The sequence below is a fragment of the Paramisgurnus dabryanus genome, chromosome 5 (genome assembly GCF_030506205.2).
Source record: "Paramisgurnus dabryanus chromosome 5, PD_genome_1.1, whole genome shotgun sequence".
NCBI classification, from domain to species: domain Eukaryota; kingdom Metazoa; phylum Chordata; class Actinopteri; order Cypriniformes; family Cobitidae; genus Paramisgurnus; species Paramisgurnus dabryanus.
In genome coordinates this window covers 46,118,545-46,139,582 of record NC_133341.1, presented here as the reverse complement: position 1 = coordinate 46,139,582, position 21,038 = coordinate 46,118,545, and the positions used below count along the sequence as shown (strand labels likewise).

Genomic DNA, 21,038 nt, shown 5'->3' with positions numbered 1-21,038 from the left:
TGCAGCTAAAGTTCTTTCTCCAAACGATTGGGGTTCGTGCCCTAAGGTCTCACATTCTGAATGGACTGGAAGTTCATCATTATGCACTTTAGCTTCGTTTAATTTTGTCTCGGGATGATGGCCTCGCAACTTTTAAAGTTAGTTTTATTTTAATGTAGACATTTAGTATTACATTTTAAGGTGAAAGTAGATGATTTAATAAATGAATAAAACAATAAAATGTCTTTTTTACATTATAGTCACAGCTTCAGCCCACCAACCCTCATTAAACCCCCAATAAATAGTTAAAGAATAGTCCCATTACTGTTCTCTTTTATATTTCCTCTCATTTTTGTCTTTTCTTTATATCCTTGTCTTCTCTTTGAAACTCAAACCATGTCGATGTGAAGACACACCGTGACCTGTGACCTCGCTCTCTTTGCACTTCCTGTGCCGAGCTCTCTGATGGAGGAGCGCTGTCGGTGCACCTGCACGCGGATGGGCAGGTGACAGAGGAATTCTGGACTCTTTTAGAAACGTAGCAGCTTTTCCCTGACACGAAGGTTAAAGCCATTGAGAACAGCAAAAGATTAGAGGCTCTTTGTAGCCGTCAGAGTTAAACAAATTAATCTATTGCTGCTCAGCTGACTGTAAAATCTCTAGAATTACTGTTTCTATGCAGCTACGGCCCGGGTCGACCCACGCTGCCTTTCCCACAATGTCTAAAACACATATTAGAAAGCCTTTACAAAGTTTTTGTCTGCTTTTTAGGATTAAGTATATTGAAAGAGCTTAATTGTGTGGGTTTTTAAAGACGTTTGCAAAATGCATATGAGCAGAGTAAATCAAATTGTCCGTATTGTTTCTTTGAACATTATGTTGGCTTTAATTTTGTCAATTGCTACATAATACCCGTGTGGAAAAGAAACACAGTGGGAATAAAGAAAAATAACTTTTTGTGATTGTGTCTGTGTTTTATCCAAATAGAGATTTGTGAAAGCAGCAAGCTTTATATATCTAAGGGACACAGCATAAAGAGATGCGGTGAGCTTTATGGTCGATGTCAAATTGTGTCAACTCGAGTTAAACACAGACGAGTGCACTGAAACTGACCCACGTGATCTTTAAATTCAGTCTTAATATAGATGCCATGCGATTTAAAAGGACTACGTTTATTTATTTATTTATTTATCATTGAAAAAACAAACTGAAATATATTTTTTTACACAATTTAAAAATATTATAATAATATTTTACTAACACATATTTTAGGAAGAAACAATACCTTTTAATTTTTTTATTCTGACCAGAGCTCCTGAAAACGGATTTATTCAATTCTAGGCTAAATAATCAGGAAAAACTTTAAAAAAAATACTTAAAAAAATATACAATACACTTATAATATTTATTCAGTATTATAATAACATTATATGACCAGTTTGTATAAAAAACAAACAAAAAAAACAAATCTTAATAAAATGTTTTCTACCATAAAATAGTGATGAGAAGGATCGGATCGTAAATTGATTTCCTATTTTGGATATATTGCGCAACAAATTCGTCGGGTTTGGATGACGTCATTCGCGTGCGTCGGGTATTTTGTGAAAAGTCTCTTGACTTCACGTTGAAGGATTGTTTATTTTCAAAGCTACAATTTATATGGGATTGATTTTGATTGTATTGTTGCAATCTTTTGACTGATATTGCTTGGTTTATTTTGTCTTCATAAGCAGTTCCGTTTCTCTGTAACGTGTAAGTATCTGTGCTCAGTTTGCTGTTTTATGCATAAATTCAGTTTGATTCAAGTTCAAAGACAGCAAAATAATAATTTATTGGTTTTATTAGATGTTATTGTATATGATTCCAATTGCACATTGTTTATACACATGTATGTTATCTTATACATAGATATTGTGTATTAATAGTCACAAATTAGTCTCAAAACGTCAAAATCATGTTAAGGTTTAAAAAAGATAATTGATATATTTTTATTATTTGGCATTGTGTATAAATTAAATATATAATAAAGTGCATCTTTATAGATATGAAGTGTATTTACTAGTCATTTGATCAATGAAAAACAAATCCCAGAAAGGTTTCATTTATTTGCATTGACCAAACAGATAGAATGATTATTAAAACAAATGACTTCTAACAAAACGTGACGTAAGGGAATTTGAGCAATGTTTTTGTGGTTATGCAAAAAACTTTCTTGTAATCTTTTAAAACAAATTAATAACCAAATCGTTAAGTTAAATGGGCAATGCTTCTTAGAACAAACAACAAAAATGTACTATTATATGTATGTTATGGTATAGACACAATGTTACTAAGACTTTACTTTGGGTAAATATTGAGAAAATTATTTTGTATTCTTATTGTTCATTTTATTTCCTCACATTCGCAGTGATTGTTTCTATATTATTGTAATCCATATTGAATGACAGTCATCATAAACACCTGCCACTGTCTTTCAGGATGTCTCTAGGTTTCCTGAGGTTTATTTTGGGTCGTGTTCCTCTTCGACCCATCAGCCACATCATCTTCCCTTCATCGGCTGTCAGACCTGCATGGAGTCATCATCGCGCTCTCTCACCCCTGCTGCGCGTCTCCTTCTGCACAGATGCTGAAAGTCTCGACGTGGCCGATCACCCGAAGGAGACTAAAAAGCTGGACCCACGAGCACGGGTGACTTTTGGCAGCGTGGGTAGGAAGATCAATCAGCGCCACATACGATTATTGGGTGAGGAGGGGGAGGAACTGGGCACACTGCACCGTGCCGAAGTGATTCGAATGATGGACGAAACGGGACTGAAGCTTGTTGCCGTAAATGACAGTTCTGATCCTCCGGTATACAGACTGATGAGAGGCAAACAGATACACGAAGAGCAGCTGAAACTCAGAGAGATGCAGAAGGCGAAGACGGGTAAAGAAATACACACACGCATCACATCCTGTTTCAATCCGGTTTTATTCCTGGAATACAAATGTCATATGATTGGATTTTTTGTGAAAGGACAGGTGGTTGTGTTTATATAAATTCAAGTGATCATCTGTAATTCATTTTAGATTGGAAATGTTGCAGTTTTTAAAACTAATGGAGAATAGTTGTGGCACATTAACTTATAAAAATCTTTCTAATGTTCAGTTTAATCTTTTGTGGTACAGTTCATCTTCCTATACACCACTTTAATGTTGTTTGTGTATTTGCAGGTCCTGTCCAATCAAAGGAGCTGAATTTCTCCTCTGATATTTCCCATCATGATTTGGACACTAAACTGCGTCAGGTTGTCAGCTGGTTGGAGAAGAAGAATCACGTCAGACTCACAATCAAAGCGGGAAGTGGCAGCGACACACCGCTGGTATGACATAAGTTCACATGGTTTCTACTTTATAGACGTAAATCGAACAAAACTCCTAACATACAGTTGTTGCCAGGTAGATATTTTGAGACATTGAGTCATTATTTACAGTACAGGCAGTACAGACTAACCAAAAGAGATTGGTGCTTGAAATCCATCAACATAAGCAGCAACAAAAAACATGTGGTTACTAAATTCAGAGGTTGACCTCAATTAAAAAAAAGTCCAAAACACATAAGTGGCAGCAATATTTTGGTATTTATTAACAAAATAAATACTGTTAAATGGTTCTTTGAAACCTAACACTGAACAACTACACAATCGCATTAGTGGTATAAACAAACAAATTTTGTTATTTGTTTATTTCCTTTAACAGGATAAAGTGCTGACTCAGATGGTAGAGAAGATATCACTACCGGTTGGTTTCGTATCGAAACCCACCGTTGTCCGTGGAGGACGGGCTGCCATGTGTGTCCTTCGCCTCGCCTCTGCCAAAGAACTGCGACAGAAAGCGACTGAGACTTCAAACAAGCAAGACTCGGAGAAACCAAAACCACCTTTAACCTCAACGACAGAGAAATCAAAAGACTGAAAATGTTTAAATAAAAGTTTCATATTTTGCAAAGGTATGCTCCTTTTAACTGGCAAGGAATTTGTAATGGGTTGAAATAAAGACGTCAGACTCTATAACAAGAACGGCTCCAAAAAGTGGACCACCGGACGTGCAGTGTCACTGAATTCCGAACAGATGGATTTTGATTGGTTGATGACACTTTTAGATGTAACCGGCTGTAAATCACAACTTTTTGATTCTGTGAGGTCTGGTTTTTGGGTTGTATGACTTTCGGATGCGGACGTATCTGAATCATGAACTATTTGAAGCTCCAGTGACTGTTCAGCCTGTGACAATGATGTCTCGCCTGATTCTAATGTTTCCGTTGGATGTTTCTTGGCTGGCTTGTGACCACTTAGACGGGACGCCAGAGAGCGTTTTGGGTGGGGCTTTTTCTGAAAGAGAATAAAGAGATTTCTGTTAAAACATTTCAGCAATGATCAGATCAATATAGCAGGGTAAATGATTATATTCATACCTGTTTCTTCTTTTCAGGGTCATGAACCACAGTATGGCGCAGTAAACTTTGCTGAGGGTGAAAATGTGCCAAAACTTAGTAAAGCGACATTTTTTACGCCAGTAAAACAGTTTATGCATTAAAAATGTGAGCAAAGCTTCAACAATCTTCATTCTGCTATTTAATGTAAGCTTTAAGTCTCAACACCAGACCATACCCTTTATTTTAAACAGACAGTGTTGGTCATACTGAATGGTTAATACAGTGTTAAAGGAACACGTCGACTTTTTGGGACTCTAGCTTTTTCACCGTATCCCCCAGCAGGGAACTACACTAACCTTTTCCACTGGTGGCACTTGCGCTACCAACTTTTTCAGTTACTGGCGCAAAATATGATTTGGTCGCACATATTTTTTTCAAGTTATATTAAGGCGCTCTGGATAATAATGAACAATAATGAAACTGTATTGCATACAGATATGCTTTTTATTTTACTTGCCATCTTTTAAACCACATGCCGCCTTGTTTTCTTAAACGTTGCAGTGTTTCCCACAGATCTGAAATTTACTTGGTGGTGGTAGCCGGTGAAAAGGGCAATTATTACCCACTGACAAATAATGGTCTACTATACATGTGACGAAGAACTAATAATGTGTGACACAACACAATACTTTGATTCATTGAAAATTAATATTAATTTCACATATTTCATCAATCTAACCACCCCAAACTTTCTTTGCCATTAACAAAGCTGACACTGTTTGTCAAAGCACCACGAAAAGACTTACTGTTTTTGCACTGATATATGAAGCAATTAGACCCCTTTTATCAAACTCAATATATACAATACTATGTACAGTATATTAATAGACAGTGCAGGTCTATAGATTATAAATGTGACTGATGTTATCTTTCTATTTCTCTCTTGCCGACTTAAAAAGCTTAATCCACTCATTATTTCAGATTTAAAAGTCTACTTGCTGTCCCGGTGACAAACTTTACATTGCTTTGCTCGTTCAGTGCATGGGCTTGACATTAGCATTGCTTTTTGCTACAATCTCTGTCCAAACTTAATATGGATATGGTTTTAGAAAATATATGGTTAATTAATAATAAGATTATTAAAAAAATGTGAGAAAGAAAATGCAGCGGGTGGTCGTAACAAGAACCATCGCCATAGAAACCGGAGGCACGCTGAATCTGCACTCGAGCTTTAGCGCGGTAGCGCTCATGGAAATTTTCAGATCGACTCGGGTTATAAAAATAACATTAATCAGACTTGGGACCCAAAGTAATTAAACTAGGACCTAACCGGACCCGACAGACCATTTAAAATATAAACCCGGAACCATACGGGTCCCGCGTCCTCAGTGAAGAAAGACCTCTGCTCAAGTTCAAAAACAAGGAAGACACTGCGCTTGCGTCGCGTCCCACCCAATTCATTGAGAAACAGCTGAGCACGCAAACGCACACTGATAGGGAGAGACACGACGTGCTTTCACGCAAAATGAAGCCAACGTGTTGATGGCTCAGAGCACGTTATAAAACGTATTCTTAAGATCCACATTTCTGTTTTAATAAATGCTCATAAATCATAGCATATTGTCTAAAACATTAGGTAGCACATTTGCGACCCATTAAAAATTAGGGTCGCAACGGCAGTTCAAAAGGTCGCATATGCGACCATTTTGGTCGCAGTGTAGCTCCCTGCCCAGAGTTAGTCTATACATACCTTTGTCATCTTTGTGCATCCCGTAAATTTTGGAAAGTGTTGGCATTATTTTGTCACTTATTGTGAGCAGTATGCTAGCTGGAGCCATTTACTTCCAGTCTTTGTGCTAAGCTAGGCTAGCAGTGGGTGTGTCAGACAGCGTTACGGCACGCACGGAGATAAAAAAGGTATGTATGGACTTATCCAACCATGGGAGATACAGTGAATAAGCTAAAGTCCCAAAAAGTTGGCGTGTTCCTTTAAATATACGACAAACAGTACATCAATTTAACATTTATTAGCCTGCCAAATCATTAATTCTTGTAAAAAGTCTTATTGTTACACAAATAAAAACATTAAAATTATTCAATACAATAGTATTACCTTGTCTCACACCACCAGCTTATTCATATGTCATCCATACTGTACAATACATTTTTATTAGTCCTATGCATATGTTAAATAATGTTAAAGGGATGGTTTAGCCAAAAATAAAAGTTACCCAATGATTTACTCACTCTAGGCATCTTCTTTTCAGATAAACACAATTGGAGTTATATTAGAAAATGTCCTGGCTAGCTTTATAATGTAAGTAAATGGTGCTTCTCATTTGAAGCCCAAACAAGTACTATAAAGTATTTTAGGAGAGTGCGTTTTCAGCGTAGGACGTCATAGTGTACAAGACTCAATGGAGATGAGATGGTAGAGAAGAGACGCTGTGCTACATCTTACGTTGGAAAGGCATGCTCTCGTGAACGTGCATTGGTCGTTACCAGAAGCTGGTTACTTATTCTTGTTTATAAAGTTTTAAATATTTGCCCTCACAAGGCCTTTATTAACCTCCTAGAGCCATGAGGATTAAGTCTATGAAGGATGGACGTTTTGGGCTTTAAATCAGAAGCACCATTTACAATAAAGCTTGGAACAGCCAGGACATTGTTGTGTTAATCTGATAAAAGATAATCATTTACATTGAGGATCGCTTGAGGATGAGTTAATCATAGGGTAATTTTCAGTTTTGGGTGAACTATCACTCTAATAATCTGAAGTTTATAAAGATTAAGAAAGAAATTGATAGATATAATAGTTATCTTTGTCATGTAGGGACAGAAAAATCTTTCCCATTTTATGGCACAGTATTAGAATTGGTTCCAAAACAAGTTACAGGAATAGACAAACTTGTTTATCATTTCTACATTTTTGGCCATATTTTACACCTTTAATGTAAAGCACCAGTTCACCTGAAACTATAAATACTAGCAAATAAAATGACACTTAAAGGAAAAGTTCACCCCAAAATGAAAATTATATTACTCGCCCTTGAGCCATCTTAGATATTTACGACTTTCGTTTTTAAGTCAAACACAAGTTATTTTAAATAATAATCTGGCTCTTTTCAGCTTTATAATGGCATTGGATAGTGCCCCATTTTTAAAGCTCCATCATCGTTTGCTCTTTAAGTTGAGTATTTACCTTCATTGAAAAGGATTTGCCACAGTCAGGGTGAGGGCAGACGAACGAACGCTGCTCTTCGTGAAACGACAAAATGTGACTTTGGAGGTTAAAGGCAGTCGTGTAGGAGCGCGTGCATCCTTGTCTGGGACAGTGGAACACCAGACGCTCTCCAGTATGAACTTGCTGATGTTGCCGCAAGAACCAGATGTCCCGAAACGTTTTCTTACACTCGTCACATTGTACCCTCACTAAATACACAAACATAAATACTCTCATTGTGTCACTGTGTGAGGTCACATACAAATCTATGATGTCTACCTCCTAAAACCTCAGGCTTACCCTTATGAACTTTCATGTGTTTCGTCATCTCTGTCCAGTTCTTCGCCACAAACGTGCAGCCCTCGGACGTACACGAATAACCTGCAAAGTTGATGCATTTTTTAAGCTGTAGATAGATATACTCGAGTGTCAACTGCAGTATGCAAGGACAAGCAAAACATTTACCCTGGTGCACTTTCTCATGCCGCTTCAGTTTACCAGACTGTGAAAAGCGTCTTTCGCATCCTTCATACGAACATCTGCAGTATGTAGAGGACATCAGACAAAAAAATCAGACGTACTGGTCTATAATTCAAGGGTGCTAATGTGAAATAATAAGCAATGTAACTGTAAAGAGTCTTACAGGTACGGCAGGAGGAGGGTGTGCGTACACTCGTGGGTCTTCAGCTGGTTATTTTTCTTGAATGTTTTGCCACATCCTTCATACGTACACTGAAAGAAAAAATCAATTACATGTAACCCTTTCAAAAACATTACATGATGGTGGTACCATGGGAAAGTGACGGTATCGGTATCGAATGATAAATTATGTATCATGCGATATGGCAAGCCAATATACTCAAATGATGTGTTAAATAGGTAATAACATTATTTGCTGCTTGTTAATCAATCGCAGGTAGTATTAAAGGAATATTCAATTTTCTTAAAAGAAAAATCCAGATAATTTACTCACCACCATGTCATCCAAAATGTTGATGTCTTTCTTTGTTCAGTCCAGAAGGAATTATGTTTTTTGAGGAAAACATTGCAGGATTTTTCTAATTTTAATGGACTTTAATAGAGCCCAACATTTAATACATAACTCAACACTTAACAGTTTTTTTCAACGGAGTTTCAAAAGACTATAAACGATCCCAAACGAGGCATAAGGGTCTTATCTAGCAAAACGATTGTCATTTTTGACAAGAAAAATAAAAAATATGTACTTTTAAACCACAACTTTCGTCAAGGTCCGGTCCAGCGCGACCTAACGTAAATGCGTAGTGACGTAGGGAGGTCACGTGTTACATATATAAAACGCACATTTGCGGACCATTTTAAACAGTAAACTACCACAAAGACATTAATTTGTATCAGTTGACATACAACAACGTAGGAACGGTCCTCGTTCTCAACACTTGTAAACACTGGGGCGGAGTTTCGCGTTCGTCCTCTGTGACCTCTTGACGTCATGACGTATTGCGTGGGGTTAGCTGGCGCATCACGACCGGATCTACATGACGAGAAGTTGTGCTTTAAAAGTGTATATTTGTTATGTTTATTGTCAAAAATGACAATCGTTTTGCTAGATTGGGATTGTTTATTGTCCTTTGAAACTCCGTTGAAAAAAAAACGTTAGGTGTTGAGTTAAGTGTTAAATGTTGGGCTCTATAAAAGTCCATTAAAATTAGAAAAATCCTGCAATGTTTTCCTCAAAAAACATAACTTCTTCTCGACTGAACAAAGAAAGACATCAACATTTTGAATGACATGGTGGTGAGTAAATTATCTGGATTTTTCTTTTAAGAAAATGGACTAATCCTTTAAGGGGCGGGGCATTCTCATTCCAGAGAGCATCTGACTGGTTAAGCTTCTGCGTGAAGTCTTTAGTTCAGTCAGAGGAGAGAAAACGCATGGAAACTTCTGTTACCTATTTTTAATATAGTGAATGTGTTACCATTAACTTACTACGTATTGTTTTGTCTCTTGTCTGTGAATACGTGAAATGTGCTTCTTCAAGTTGGCGTTTGTGGTGAATCCTGCATTGCATCCTTCCTCTGCGCATCTGTTGACATCATGTAAATATAAATATTGCTATGGTTTACAGTTCGAGTCAACATTACACACTGAACAACACAGATGCTTACTTGTAAGGTCTTTCTCCGGTGTGTGTCAGCGTATGACGAGCAAGATGGTGACTCGTGCAGAATGATTTACTGCAACCACTGAACTCGCAATGAAAAGGTCTCTGCAAAACAAAATATTAGGTCAAAACGTGGCAAACTAAACAATGCATAACACGTCAAAAAAATAAATAATAATAATAAAATTAATAACAATGTAATGACGTTGACGTCAAAACCTGTCAAACTCCAAAACAATGCATAATGTCATAACGTAAACGTACCAAAATGTATCGCGTTATAAAATTAAATGTTGTCAAACACAAGCAGCGACTTTTTCTATTTGATGTAACTATTGTACATTTAGATAATAAAATATTGAGTATTAAAACGTGAATCTGTCATTTGTGATGCAAGTTATCACACAACACAGTCTCACACCCATGGCGCGTGCCTGGCCTGTAACTCACCACTCCTGTATGTTTACATAGATGCGCTTCTAGTTTCCATACTTTGTTGTACGACGCGTGACAGTCAGGAAACGAGCATATAAACGATCCGCTAGGTTTATTATTAGTTTCATCCATTGTCAAATCTACACACTGCATAAAAAGCTGAGCCTGAACGATCACATGTGCGATGCGGCAGCAATGGATGCCCGGTGACGTCACTCTACGCGTGCAGTTATGGAACGCCAAAGAGGACAAAAGCCAATGAAGCGTCCCATTTCACCAAGTGGTGCTTTACTATGTATGTTTAGGGCTGGTTCATTTTAATAACTGCTGTGTAGTTTGATTATATTATATAAAACTGAATTAAAAATTGTGGCTTTGTTCTGAAACGACAGAAACCTGTCTGCTGTGTCTTGATGCTTGCTGACACTATTACTGTAAAAAATGATGTGATCATTAAAGGGATAGTTCACCCAAAAATGAAAATTCTATCATTGTTTACTCACCCTCATGTTGTTACAAACCTCTATTAATTTCTTTGTTCTGATGAACACAAAGGAAGATATTCTGAGAAATGTTTGTAAGCAAACTGTTTGTGGACACCATTCACTTACATAGTAGGAAAAAATAATACTATGGAAGTATATAGGGTCCTTTGTGTTGATCAGAACAACGATATTTATACAGTTTCGTACCAACATGAGAGTGAGTAAACGATGACAGAATATTCATTTTTGGGTGAACTATCCCTTTAAGTAATGACAATATATGAAGAACTCAGATGAAAAACCATCCAAGTGCACCAGTGACATTTTTTCTTGTAGAAAACAAATTAACAAATTAAGTTAAACAATTTTAACTTGTTTTTATCAGTTATGTCAACTTATCACAACTTAAAATATTAGGTTGAATTGACTTGCCAAAACAAGTCTAAACTTTTTTTTACAGAGTAAGCACCTCATATGGTTTATACTATAGGATACTTTAACTCATTAAAATTAATTAAGTGATTTCACCGTTTATAAAAGTTACAGCAACCTATCCCAAAAAATAAAGTCAAAATATAAACTAGTAAATTGAAAGGCCACAACTTTAATAGATCCACCCGTTGATGGGACGTGGCTGTTGCTACATTGATGTAAATCATAATACACAGAGATTTATAAGAAACAGGGCAATCCCCAAGATCACTCTAGGTTTATTTTTGTCGACTGAGAGGACTGCGAACATGCGACTGAAGAGTAGACCCTCATCCTTCTGCAAGGACCACAGGGGCTGGGATAATCACATTAGCGGAAGATGGGAAATAGACAGTGGCGTGAAAGCCTGGAGTGCAATGGCACGACTAATCCAGTTACTGCCGGGAGAGAAAAGAGCGACGCTGGTTCTCCGCAGAGGCTGAGAAAAACTCTGCTTTCCCAGGAGTGAGTTCACCTGTATGGTAACACAGAAAAGTTGGGTCTTTTGATTTTACAAGCAGAAAATTGGCACTTGGCACGTACCACCGCGCCATACCAACTCATCATGCCACCCTCCCCGACACCCTATGTTTTGTCAATGCATAAACAAAACAATGGACAGACATTCCATGAGATTCTCTTTAATTCCCTGATGGTGAAGACATCCCCCCAGTCAGTGGGACTATGTGGAAAGAAAAAGGGAGGGGCACAATTTCCAAAATACAGGATCAGCTCTGTTTATGGCTCCTGGTCCCGAGTTCAACCTTATTACAAACTTAAGTAAGTTTGGGACAATAGGATGCACTCTGTAAAACAAATGTCTTTCTAAATAAACTGGCAGATGGACTGTTTTAAATGACAAGACATTTCACGGGTCAACAGGTTGGGATTTAGTGTCTCCTTCATCACTAGTGCCCGGAATAAGGATGCCTTGGTGTCCCTGGCAACGGTGGGAAAACAAAATGTCAGATCTTATCAGTCAAGTCTTTAAGCCCTTTAGTTCATTCTGCGTGTCTCTTGTCTCAGTGTACTGCTGTATTGGTGTAGGGATTAAGCTGAGTGGTTAAACAGTGATTTAATGAACTCTGCATGGCTGGATGTCACACTTAAACCGCTATCGCAAACAAATAGGGTCGATGGGAAATTTTCTGGGCCATGTGGAAACAGGAATGAGAGCTTTTGAGGTTTGGGTTTTTTAATTCCACTAAAAAACTATTTTGAATACATGAAAATAAAAGAGTGTGAGAAAGAATCTGCTCTGGATAAAACAGATGGACCACCAGGTGCTGAGTGTATGACACAGAGAGTAAAGAAAACAACACAAGAAAGAAATGCATCCATTTACTAGACTAATTTTGTTTAAATAAACAACGCTACACTGTAAAAAGATTCCGTAGAAATTACAGTATTACTGGCAGCTGGTTGCCAGTAACTTACTGTAGATTTAAATTTATGTTAATTACCTGCAACAGTTTGTTCAAAGTTAAATGAAAATTAAACATTAGCAAGTCTGTATCTTTACAGAATAAAACTAAAATAACAGCCTCATGCAAAGCATTCTGGGAAACAAAATCTGAAAGAAAAAAAACAGAAAAAGGTTGAGGAGGATTTTTGGTTCCCAGAATGCTTTGCATGAGGCTTTTCTTTTATATTCTTATTCTATAAGACAAAGACTTGTTAATGTTTAATGTTCATTTAACTTTGAACAAACTGTTGTCAGTAAATAACATTAATTTAAATTTACAGTAAGTTACTGGCATCCAGCTGCCAGTAATACTGTAATTTTTACGGAATCTTTTTACAGTGTACACTGTAAAAAAATTCCGTAGAAATTGCAGCTGGGTTGCCGGTAATTTACCGTAGATTTAAATTTATGTTTTTTACTGGCAACATTTTGTTCAAAGTTAAATGAACATTAAACATTTACAAGTCTTTGTCTTTACAGAGTAAAACTAAAAAACAGCATCAAGAAAAACATTCTGGAAAACAAAATCTGAAGCAAAAAACAGAAAAAGGTTGATGATGATTTCTGGTTCCCAGAATGCTTTGCATGAGGCTGTTATTGTATAGTTTTATTCTGTAAAGATTTAGGGCCCTATTTTAACGATCTAAGCGCATTGTCTAAAGCGCACAGCGCAACATCTAAATGGGCGTGTCCGAATCCACTTTTGCTAATTTAACGACGGGAAAAATGGATTTTGCGCCGAGCGCATGGTCGAAAAGGGTAGGTCCTATTGTAATGGGAGTATTTTGGGCGTAACGTGCAATAAACCAATGAGAGTCTCTGCTCTCATCCCCTTTAAAAGCTAGTTGCGCTGGCGTTATGTCTAATCCCTATTTAGATGACGGACTTTGTAAACTGAAAAAATAAGCGGAGGAAGAAGATCCCCAGTTTAAGATTAATGTTAAATAATTGTGTTGTTTTTCACTTGTATTGAAATTTTTTTTTTTTTATCAAAACCTTTAAAACCCGTTTTCTTTTAGTCATGGAAGTAAAAAGCAGGCTTGTAATTGCTTTTAATGTATGGCTATCCAATATCATCAAAAAATTATTTACAAGCATGTAAGATAAGGTTTGTACTCTAAAAATACTTTATTTGTAATAAACAGGAGATAAAGAATTTACAAACGGCTCTCCTCACGTTACTACGGTGGCTCATTGCTGCCACATACATATTATTTTTTACACTCAGTTATGTCGTTATAACGAGATATTATGTGGTTATAACGAGATATTATGTGGTTATAACGAGATATTATGACGTTAAAACGACATATTTTCTCGTTAAAACAACATCTTTTCTCGTTATAACGAGAAAAACATTCCGTTTTAATTACATAATATCTCGTTTTAACGAGAAAATATGTCGTTTTAACGAGATATTATGTAATTAAAACGGAATGTTTTTCTCGTTATAACGAGAAAAGATGTTGTTTTAACGAGAAAATATGTCGTTTTAACGAGATATTATGTCATTAAAACGAAATGTTTTTCTCGTTATAACGAGATAGCATATCATTAAAACGAAATCTTTTCTCGTTATAACGAGATATTTCCCCTTGTTAACGACGTCATTTTTCTCACGCTGTTTCATTATTCAACCATACAGAGCAGCTTTTTGGCAAGAGTCATGGCGCATTTAACTGACCTGATTTACTTTTACTTTATTCTGGGTTTAAGTCATGCAGACATTTTATTGACATTAAGTCATATCGACAGAATTGTTATTAGCATGCGGACTCTTCGTCGGCATCTTAAACAACTGAGACTGTATAGACGTAAGAATCACACGGACCTATTGGAAGTTGCGTTATTCCTTGTGGATGAACTTGCCCGTTATGGGAAGCTACATGGATATAAACTGCAACATCTGAAATGTATTCAGGCTGGATTTGTTGTCAGTCAAAGTGTAATTCGACATTTATTAAATATCCTGGATCCCTATGGAGTGCAATTGAGAAAGAGAAATCGCTTAAGACGTCGGATGTATCTAAATCCTGGCCCAAATTTTATGTGGCACATGGACTCCTATGACAAACTGAAACCTTTTGGTATCTGCATCAACGGCGCGATTGATGGATTTTCTAGAATGATAATTTGGCTCCATGCCTATACTACTAATTCCAACCCGAAGGTTATCGCGGGATATTTTATTAATGAAGTTGGACTGAGAATGGGGACACCAGCCAGAGTGAGGTCAGACCTGGGAACAGAGAACTGTTATGTGGAGCAAATGCAAAAGTTTCTACGCTATGACCACCGTGACGAATATTCTGCAAACTGCTACATTTACGGTTCAAGCAACCACAACCAGCGCATTGAGAGCTGGTGGGCATTCATGAGAAAACATCATGCTCAGTACTGGATAAATCGTTTCCAGGATTTGAAGGATAATGATCATTTCACTGGTAGTTTCCTAGACACGCAATTAATATCATTCACCTGCCTGAATATCATTGAGGTAAGATGTTAGCTACTTCAGAAGCTGTTTGATTCTGGTCCGTGTAGGCTACTTTTGCGTCCATTCATTTTTCATTTTTTCCATGACAAGAAGCATAATTTAAATGGTTGTTGTATTTTTAAAATGCAACGTTAAAGGTTAAATTTAAATTACAGCTGTATTCAGAACATTCTAACAAAAATATTGACGTATTTTCAGATTTTTGTTAATGAATCCGTGTATCGTTCAATCGATTTTTCAAATTAAAAACAAAAATGATAAAACGAAGACTTGTTTTTCGATTTTTGGATTGTGCATTCAGATCAAAATATGAATAATGGGATTGGGACAATTTTTTTATTATTAAATACCTTAGCAGACATTTGCCAATGAAATTATTTTAAACAGATCAAGTACTATTGTGGTAACAGATTAGGCTACAGACATTTTAATAAGGTTGTGCATATGAGCAACGAGCAATCATGCTCTCCTGTAGTCTTTTTCTCTTATACAGTCCGACTCTTGTCGGATTCTTGTGGTGCGGGATTAAATTAAAGAGTATAAATACGGTAGCAGTCGGAACTCTGGGGTACCCATATCTTATGCCTTTCTATGTAATGTTTATTTTACATTCTTTTACCAGCACGGATGTACACTGTTCTATGCATACTGTACACATTATATTAAGCACAACCTTTGGTCATTATTAACTTCACAATCAAGGAATAAATTAAAAGAGCTTTATAATACAATGTGTCTTCAAATCTTCAGTCCCCTCAAGTATTGCCTTCTACATTTTAAAGAATAGATGAAAGGCGAAACATCATCACGGTAAAGCTGTGTTAAGTTACGATGCTTTTTGGAAATACAGCCCCGACTGACAATTACGCACTCCCGACATCTTTTGACAGCGTGAGCGTTGGCGTATCCGCACTTAATTCTGATCACATGTACACCTGCAAGAATGTTTGTAATACTTTGGCAGAAAATAGGTTTATATGGTTTTTAGTGATATGTTTATATGTTGCTAAGTGACGTGCTTTGCCCTATTTAATGTATGTTTCACTGTTACATTTTGCGTTGACCGTGAATGTTTTTTCTTTGCATCCCGATGATGCCACGAGTGCACCTTAAGTGAGAGCGCATTCAGCCATCGTTGTCGGTTTTTGAATGCGATACGCTAAAACGTGTCTTTAGGAACATTCTTTATAGGCTAAATGTCGGCTAAGCTAGTTCAGTAAAAAGTAATTTTTTACATAGCTCTAGATACAAACCTACGTTTCCTTCATTCATATTTTTCTAATAATTGACAAACGTCGTAGGGAAAAAGGTTGGATAAAAGCATTCTAAGCGGTGAACAGCGAAACCAGTCTCCTGAAGATGCGTATAAATGTAGCACGAAGTGTGCGAAACACAGAGTGAATTTTAAGTGGGTGCGGGACGAAAAAAAAAACAATTTCGCGCAGACCTCTTTTTTAAACCAGGTGTGTATAAATAATAATCATAAAAAAGAAACAAAATTCAAAACTCGGACTGTAAGCGAATGAGATCATGGGAGCACAGTGCAATTCACACCCTTATTATGCCTGTAATCTGTTACAACAATAGTACTTAGTTTAAAATAGTTCTGTTTAAAATTATTTATTAGATATTAATATTGCAACGAGAGCAATAATAAGTAATAATATAAACTTTAAAAGGCAATGCACAGTGGTATGAGTCCAAACTATATGGAAAAGATGATTTCACATAGCATAAATTAATAAAATGTGCAATTAGTCATTGAACAATATCAAACAATATTATTAACAATATTATTACATGCACATTGGGTGAAGATCATTAGGCTAAACTTTTAACAAGCGTGTGCTTCAAGAATCATTCTATAGGCGACATTTGCAATACAGTCTCCTGAGGTTGCGTATAAATAGCACGAATTGTAAAACTCGTGCAACACATACGCCAAATTCCACTTTGGCGTGCATATGATACGCAAGTCCTTCCCATTCACTTAAACGGGGCATCTTTTTTTGTCGTTTTATTTATTGGTTTCTCAATTTTTTTCTGTTTTTTAAACCATTTTCGCTTGGGTTTAGGGTTAGATTTTAGATTTGCTTAATGAGGTTATTTAATATACAGGTTCCTCCATGTTTTTGTCCATATTTAAGCCATGGTCGCTTGGAGTTGGGGTTAGAGTTGGGGTTTGGGTGCCTAAACCCAGGCAAAAATGGTAAAAAATAGCAAAAAAATTGAGAAACCAATAAATAAAACTACAAAAAAAGATGCCCCGTTTAAGTGAATGGGAAAGACTTGCGTATCATATGCACGCCAAAGTGGAATTTGGCATATGTAGCCTATTGCACGAGTTTTACACTTCGTGCTATTTATACGCATTTTCAGGAGACTGGGCAGACATTTCAGCACTTGACAAACGGATAGCCACTGCTGTGTGCGATATATTTAAGTGCATTTTTGGGAAATGCACGTGAAAGAATAACTAACGCTCGTAGAAAGCGCTCTTAAGTGCTAAGTTCAATTTTATCAACACAGCCCAGACCGCCCGTTCCCAACCAAAGTTCCTGTCCAATATGGGTACCCCAGAGTTCCGACTGCTACCGTATTTATACTCTTAAATTTATGATTGCTCGTTGCTCTGCACAAACTTATTAAAATGTCTGTAATCTGTTACCACAATACAGTGCCGGCGCCAGCCGAGCGCTGATGAGGGGGCGTCTAAAATACCAGAGGGGGCGATCACATGAATGCATATAATTCCCCCAGCTAGATTACATTAAGTTTTAAAGTGTTATAAACAAACATCTCTGTAATACAACCACAAAAACTACAGCTATAGTGAGCAACGTACAGAGCTCTGAACAATAAAACAACAACAAAAAAACGCATACCTAACGTCACATATTAGCACAACACTACTCATTAGAAGTTCAGACCCAGAGGTAGAAATAAATTTTACGTAATGGTGGGGGGCAGTGTTGGCAAATAGAGTTGATGGTTTTCAGCCCAAAAACGGCCCAAACGCAACATTTTATCAACATTTTGGTTCAATTTGATTATATAACGTAGTTATTTTAACTGCCACAAGTAATGCACCAAGCTAGCGATTAAGCAGCTAGAGAACCACAATAGCAAAATGACAATAACTCGTTTACATATACAGCTATGCTGTAGGATAGGCTAATTCAAATTCGTTAATTATAAATTTAACAATGTCTGTTTTTTATCTATTTACTCCTGATAAACAGGTGTGTGAGAGAGAGATCGTACAGGCTTACCTTTAACGTTAAATGCAGAACAATAATAGGCTGTCGGTTGTACGTTGACTTGCAAGGATGCTGAAGAACATGAACATCTGAACTTTTCAAAACTATGTACAGTCTTGCTGAAGTTCATGGTGCCCGAATTGACTTAATGACAGCCGAATATTTGGATCTTTGCACCTGAAATGCTCCGATAATTCATCAACGCCACGGCATTAATTGATGTGTGACAATCCGGAGTCCGGTTTGTAGAACTTCCAATGCTATTTTCCATATATCCATTGCTACAGGGCAGGCCCAGGTCACTCTCACACTCCTGTCTGTAAATTTTTATATAATTTCCCACTTCGACATCTTGATTTCCCTCTGAGACTCAGAACGCGGGCTCATTGTCGGCGTGCCTCAAGCCGTCAACACAAACTTGTTCAACTTCAGGCGCGGCTGCAAGAACCAACAACCACATGACGTCAAAGTACCGCGAGAACGATTCGAGAAATCATACTAAGTGTCGTTTCGTCTCGCTCTCGCGGCATTTTGACGTCTTCGCCTGATGAATTCGAACAAGCCTATAGGCTATACATGAGTGGGCGTGTGTCACGGTAGAATACATGCACACTTGTTTTTTGTTTTGTTAAATAATTAGACTTTAAAATTCCCTTTAGGAAGACAATACACAAGGCAAACGTGATTTTTAAATAGCGCATTTTATCATTAAAATCCCATTCAACATTAATGGTGATCTGAGGGGGCGGGATAGTGCCAGTGAGGGGGCGACGCCCCCTCACGCCCCCTCGTGGCGCCGGCCCTGCACAATAGTAGGCCTACTTGATCTGTTTAAAATGATTTTATTGGCAAATGTCTGCTAAGGTATTAAATTTGTCCTAATCCCGCTATTCATATTTTGTATTTTTGATCTGAATGCACAATCCTTATATCGAAAAACAAGTCGTTATTCGTTTTATCATTTTTGTTTTTAATTTGAAAAATCGATTGAATGGCAGCCTATATTTTAGCATCATGTAACGCCGGTAGGTGTCAGTATAAGCAAGCACTACTGCGGGCAGAGTTTACGGAGTATAGCTTCTTACTAACTGTAAGAAATAAATGATCAAAATATTCTGTATAAATGAGTAAACAATTTAACAAATACAAATACAAATACAAATACAAATACAAATACTAATAATAATAATAATAATAATAATAATAATAATAATAATAATAATATAAATGTACAGTATGAAGAAGCCATGGCCTGTACAACTTAACTCCTATAAAATTGTTTTCAACCCTTTGTATTATTTATTATTATAGTATATGCCTTTTATATAGTATATTATTATTATTATTATAGTATAATAATGTTAAAAACTCTACTTTTTGTGATAAGGTTGACATTTGCATGGAATTGCCCAATTTATCATAATGAAATAGAATGTGATGATGTTTTGCATAAAGCAGCATGCTTGCGGATTCCATATTTATTTGTGATTTTTTTAAATGTATAACAAAGGTGCATAAAGCTATTAACAAAAATCTGAAAATACATCAATATTTTTTGTTAGAATGTTCTGAATACAGTTCTATTTTAAATGTTAACTTTTAACATTGCATAACATGTATGTTTCTTGTCATGGTTAAAAAGGAAAAATGAATAGATGCATAAGTACACAGACCCATTCTATACTACTAAATCATAAAGTATGTTAATGTAATTTCCTGTTATAGGAAGAGCTGCAGCAAGTTCAGCATTTGTGGAACACTCACATAATTCGCCAGAGCCGAAATGCAGTGGCTCCAAATGGCCGTCCACTCATGATGTATCACCTGCCACACCTTTTTGGAGCAAGAGATTACCTGAAACAGGTTACTCATGAGACTGTGGAAGCCTGTAGAGAGGAATGTCTTCAAAGAGGGCCATATTCATGTGATGAGACAGTTTTTAGTTTATCATGTCTTCTCATGGAAGAGAACCATCTTCATCCACCCACATCACCAAATGAAGCTATTGAATTGTATCTGTTCCTTAGGAGCTGTATAATTGCACATTTGTAAGCAACAATTTGAATGATCCATGCTTTAATCTTTCTTTTTTTTCTAATTTGCATTTGTTGTATATATAAATCTAAAGTACCATACTTTACTGTACAAAGGAAGGTTTTTGGTCATTTCAATTAATGTTTACCCAATCTGTAAATAAGTAATTTAAGAAGCAACTTTTATGCACATTTTAATTTATTTACGTAAAGCATAAGAACATTTGGATTGTAATGAAACTATACACATTAAAAAGTCAAACTGTAATAAATGAAAAAAATGACAAATTGACTCATTGAACTGATTAATTTTTATTTATGTGACAGTAAACTGAACCCTGACCATTCAGCATCTTTTAAAGAAATATGAACTGTTAAAAGACATTTGAATGTATAAGCACACTAGTTTGCAGATTTAGCCAAATTACATAGTTATATTACATTTGAAGGTATAAAAAAAGTAAATGTAAATGCCATGAAAATGCCATGTTACTTACAAACTAATGTAATTTTGTAGCCATTTTTCAATTGCCTCTAACCATGGACGTAAGTGAACACAAGAGCTTTAAACAATTCTTAAAACAATTAACTCAAATATTTCTTTTTGGTGAAATCAATAACACATCTTAACTC

At 36.5% G+C, this 21,038-nt stretch overlaps 2 protein-coding genes across 2 annotated transcripts; one reads left to right on the top strand and one right to left on the bottom strand.

The window, feature by feature from the left end:
* Positions 1-1,557: 1,557 nt before the first annotated feature.
* On the top strand, positions 1,558-3,933 carry mtif3 (mitochondrial translational initiation factor 3). The gene is made up of 4 exons (XM_065284443.2): positions 1,558-1,731; positions 2,457-2,905; positions 3,193-3,341; positions 3,718-3,933. Exons 2-4 carry the CDS (start codon positions 2,458-2,460, stop codon positions 3,931-3,933), a joined length of 813 nt encoding a protein of 270 aa, XP_065140515.1. The 5' UTR covers positions 1,558-1,731; position 2,457.
* A 92-nt stretch (positions 3,934-4,025) lies between these two features.
* On the bottom strand, positions 4,026-10,419 carry gtf3aa (general transcription factor IIIAa). The gene is made up of 9 exons (XM_065284442.2): positions 10,210-10,419; positions 9,764-9,864; positions 9,585-9,681; positions 8,260-8,348; positions 8,082-8,155; positions 7,917-7,997; positions 7,596-7,825; positions 4,433-4,483; positions 4,026-4,349 (listed from the first exon to the last, which is right to left on the bottom strand). Exons 1-9 carry the CDS (start codon positions 10,345-10,347, stop codon positions 4,026-4,028), a joined length of 1,185 nt encoding a protein of 394 aa, XP_065140514.1. The 5' UTR covers positions 10,348-10,419.
* Between the last annotated feature and the right edge of the window lie 10,619 nt (positions 10,420-21,038).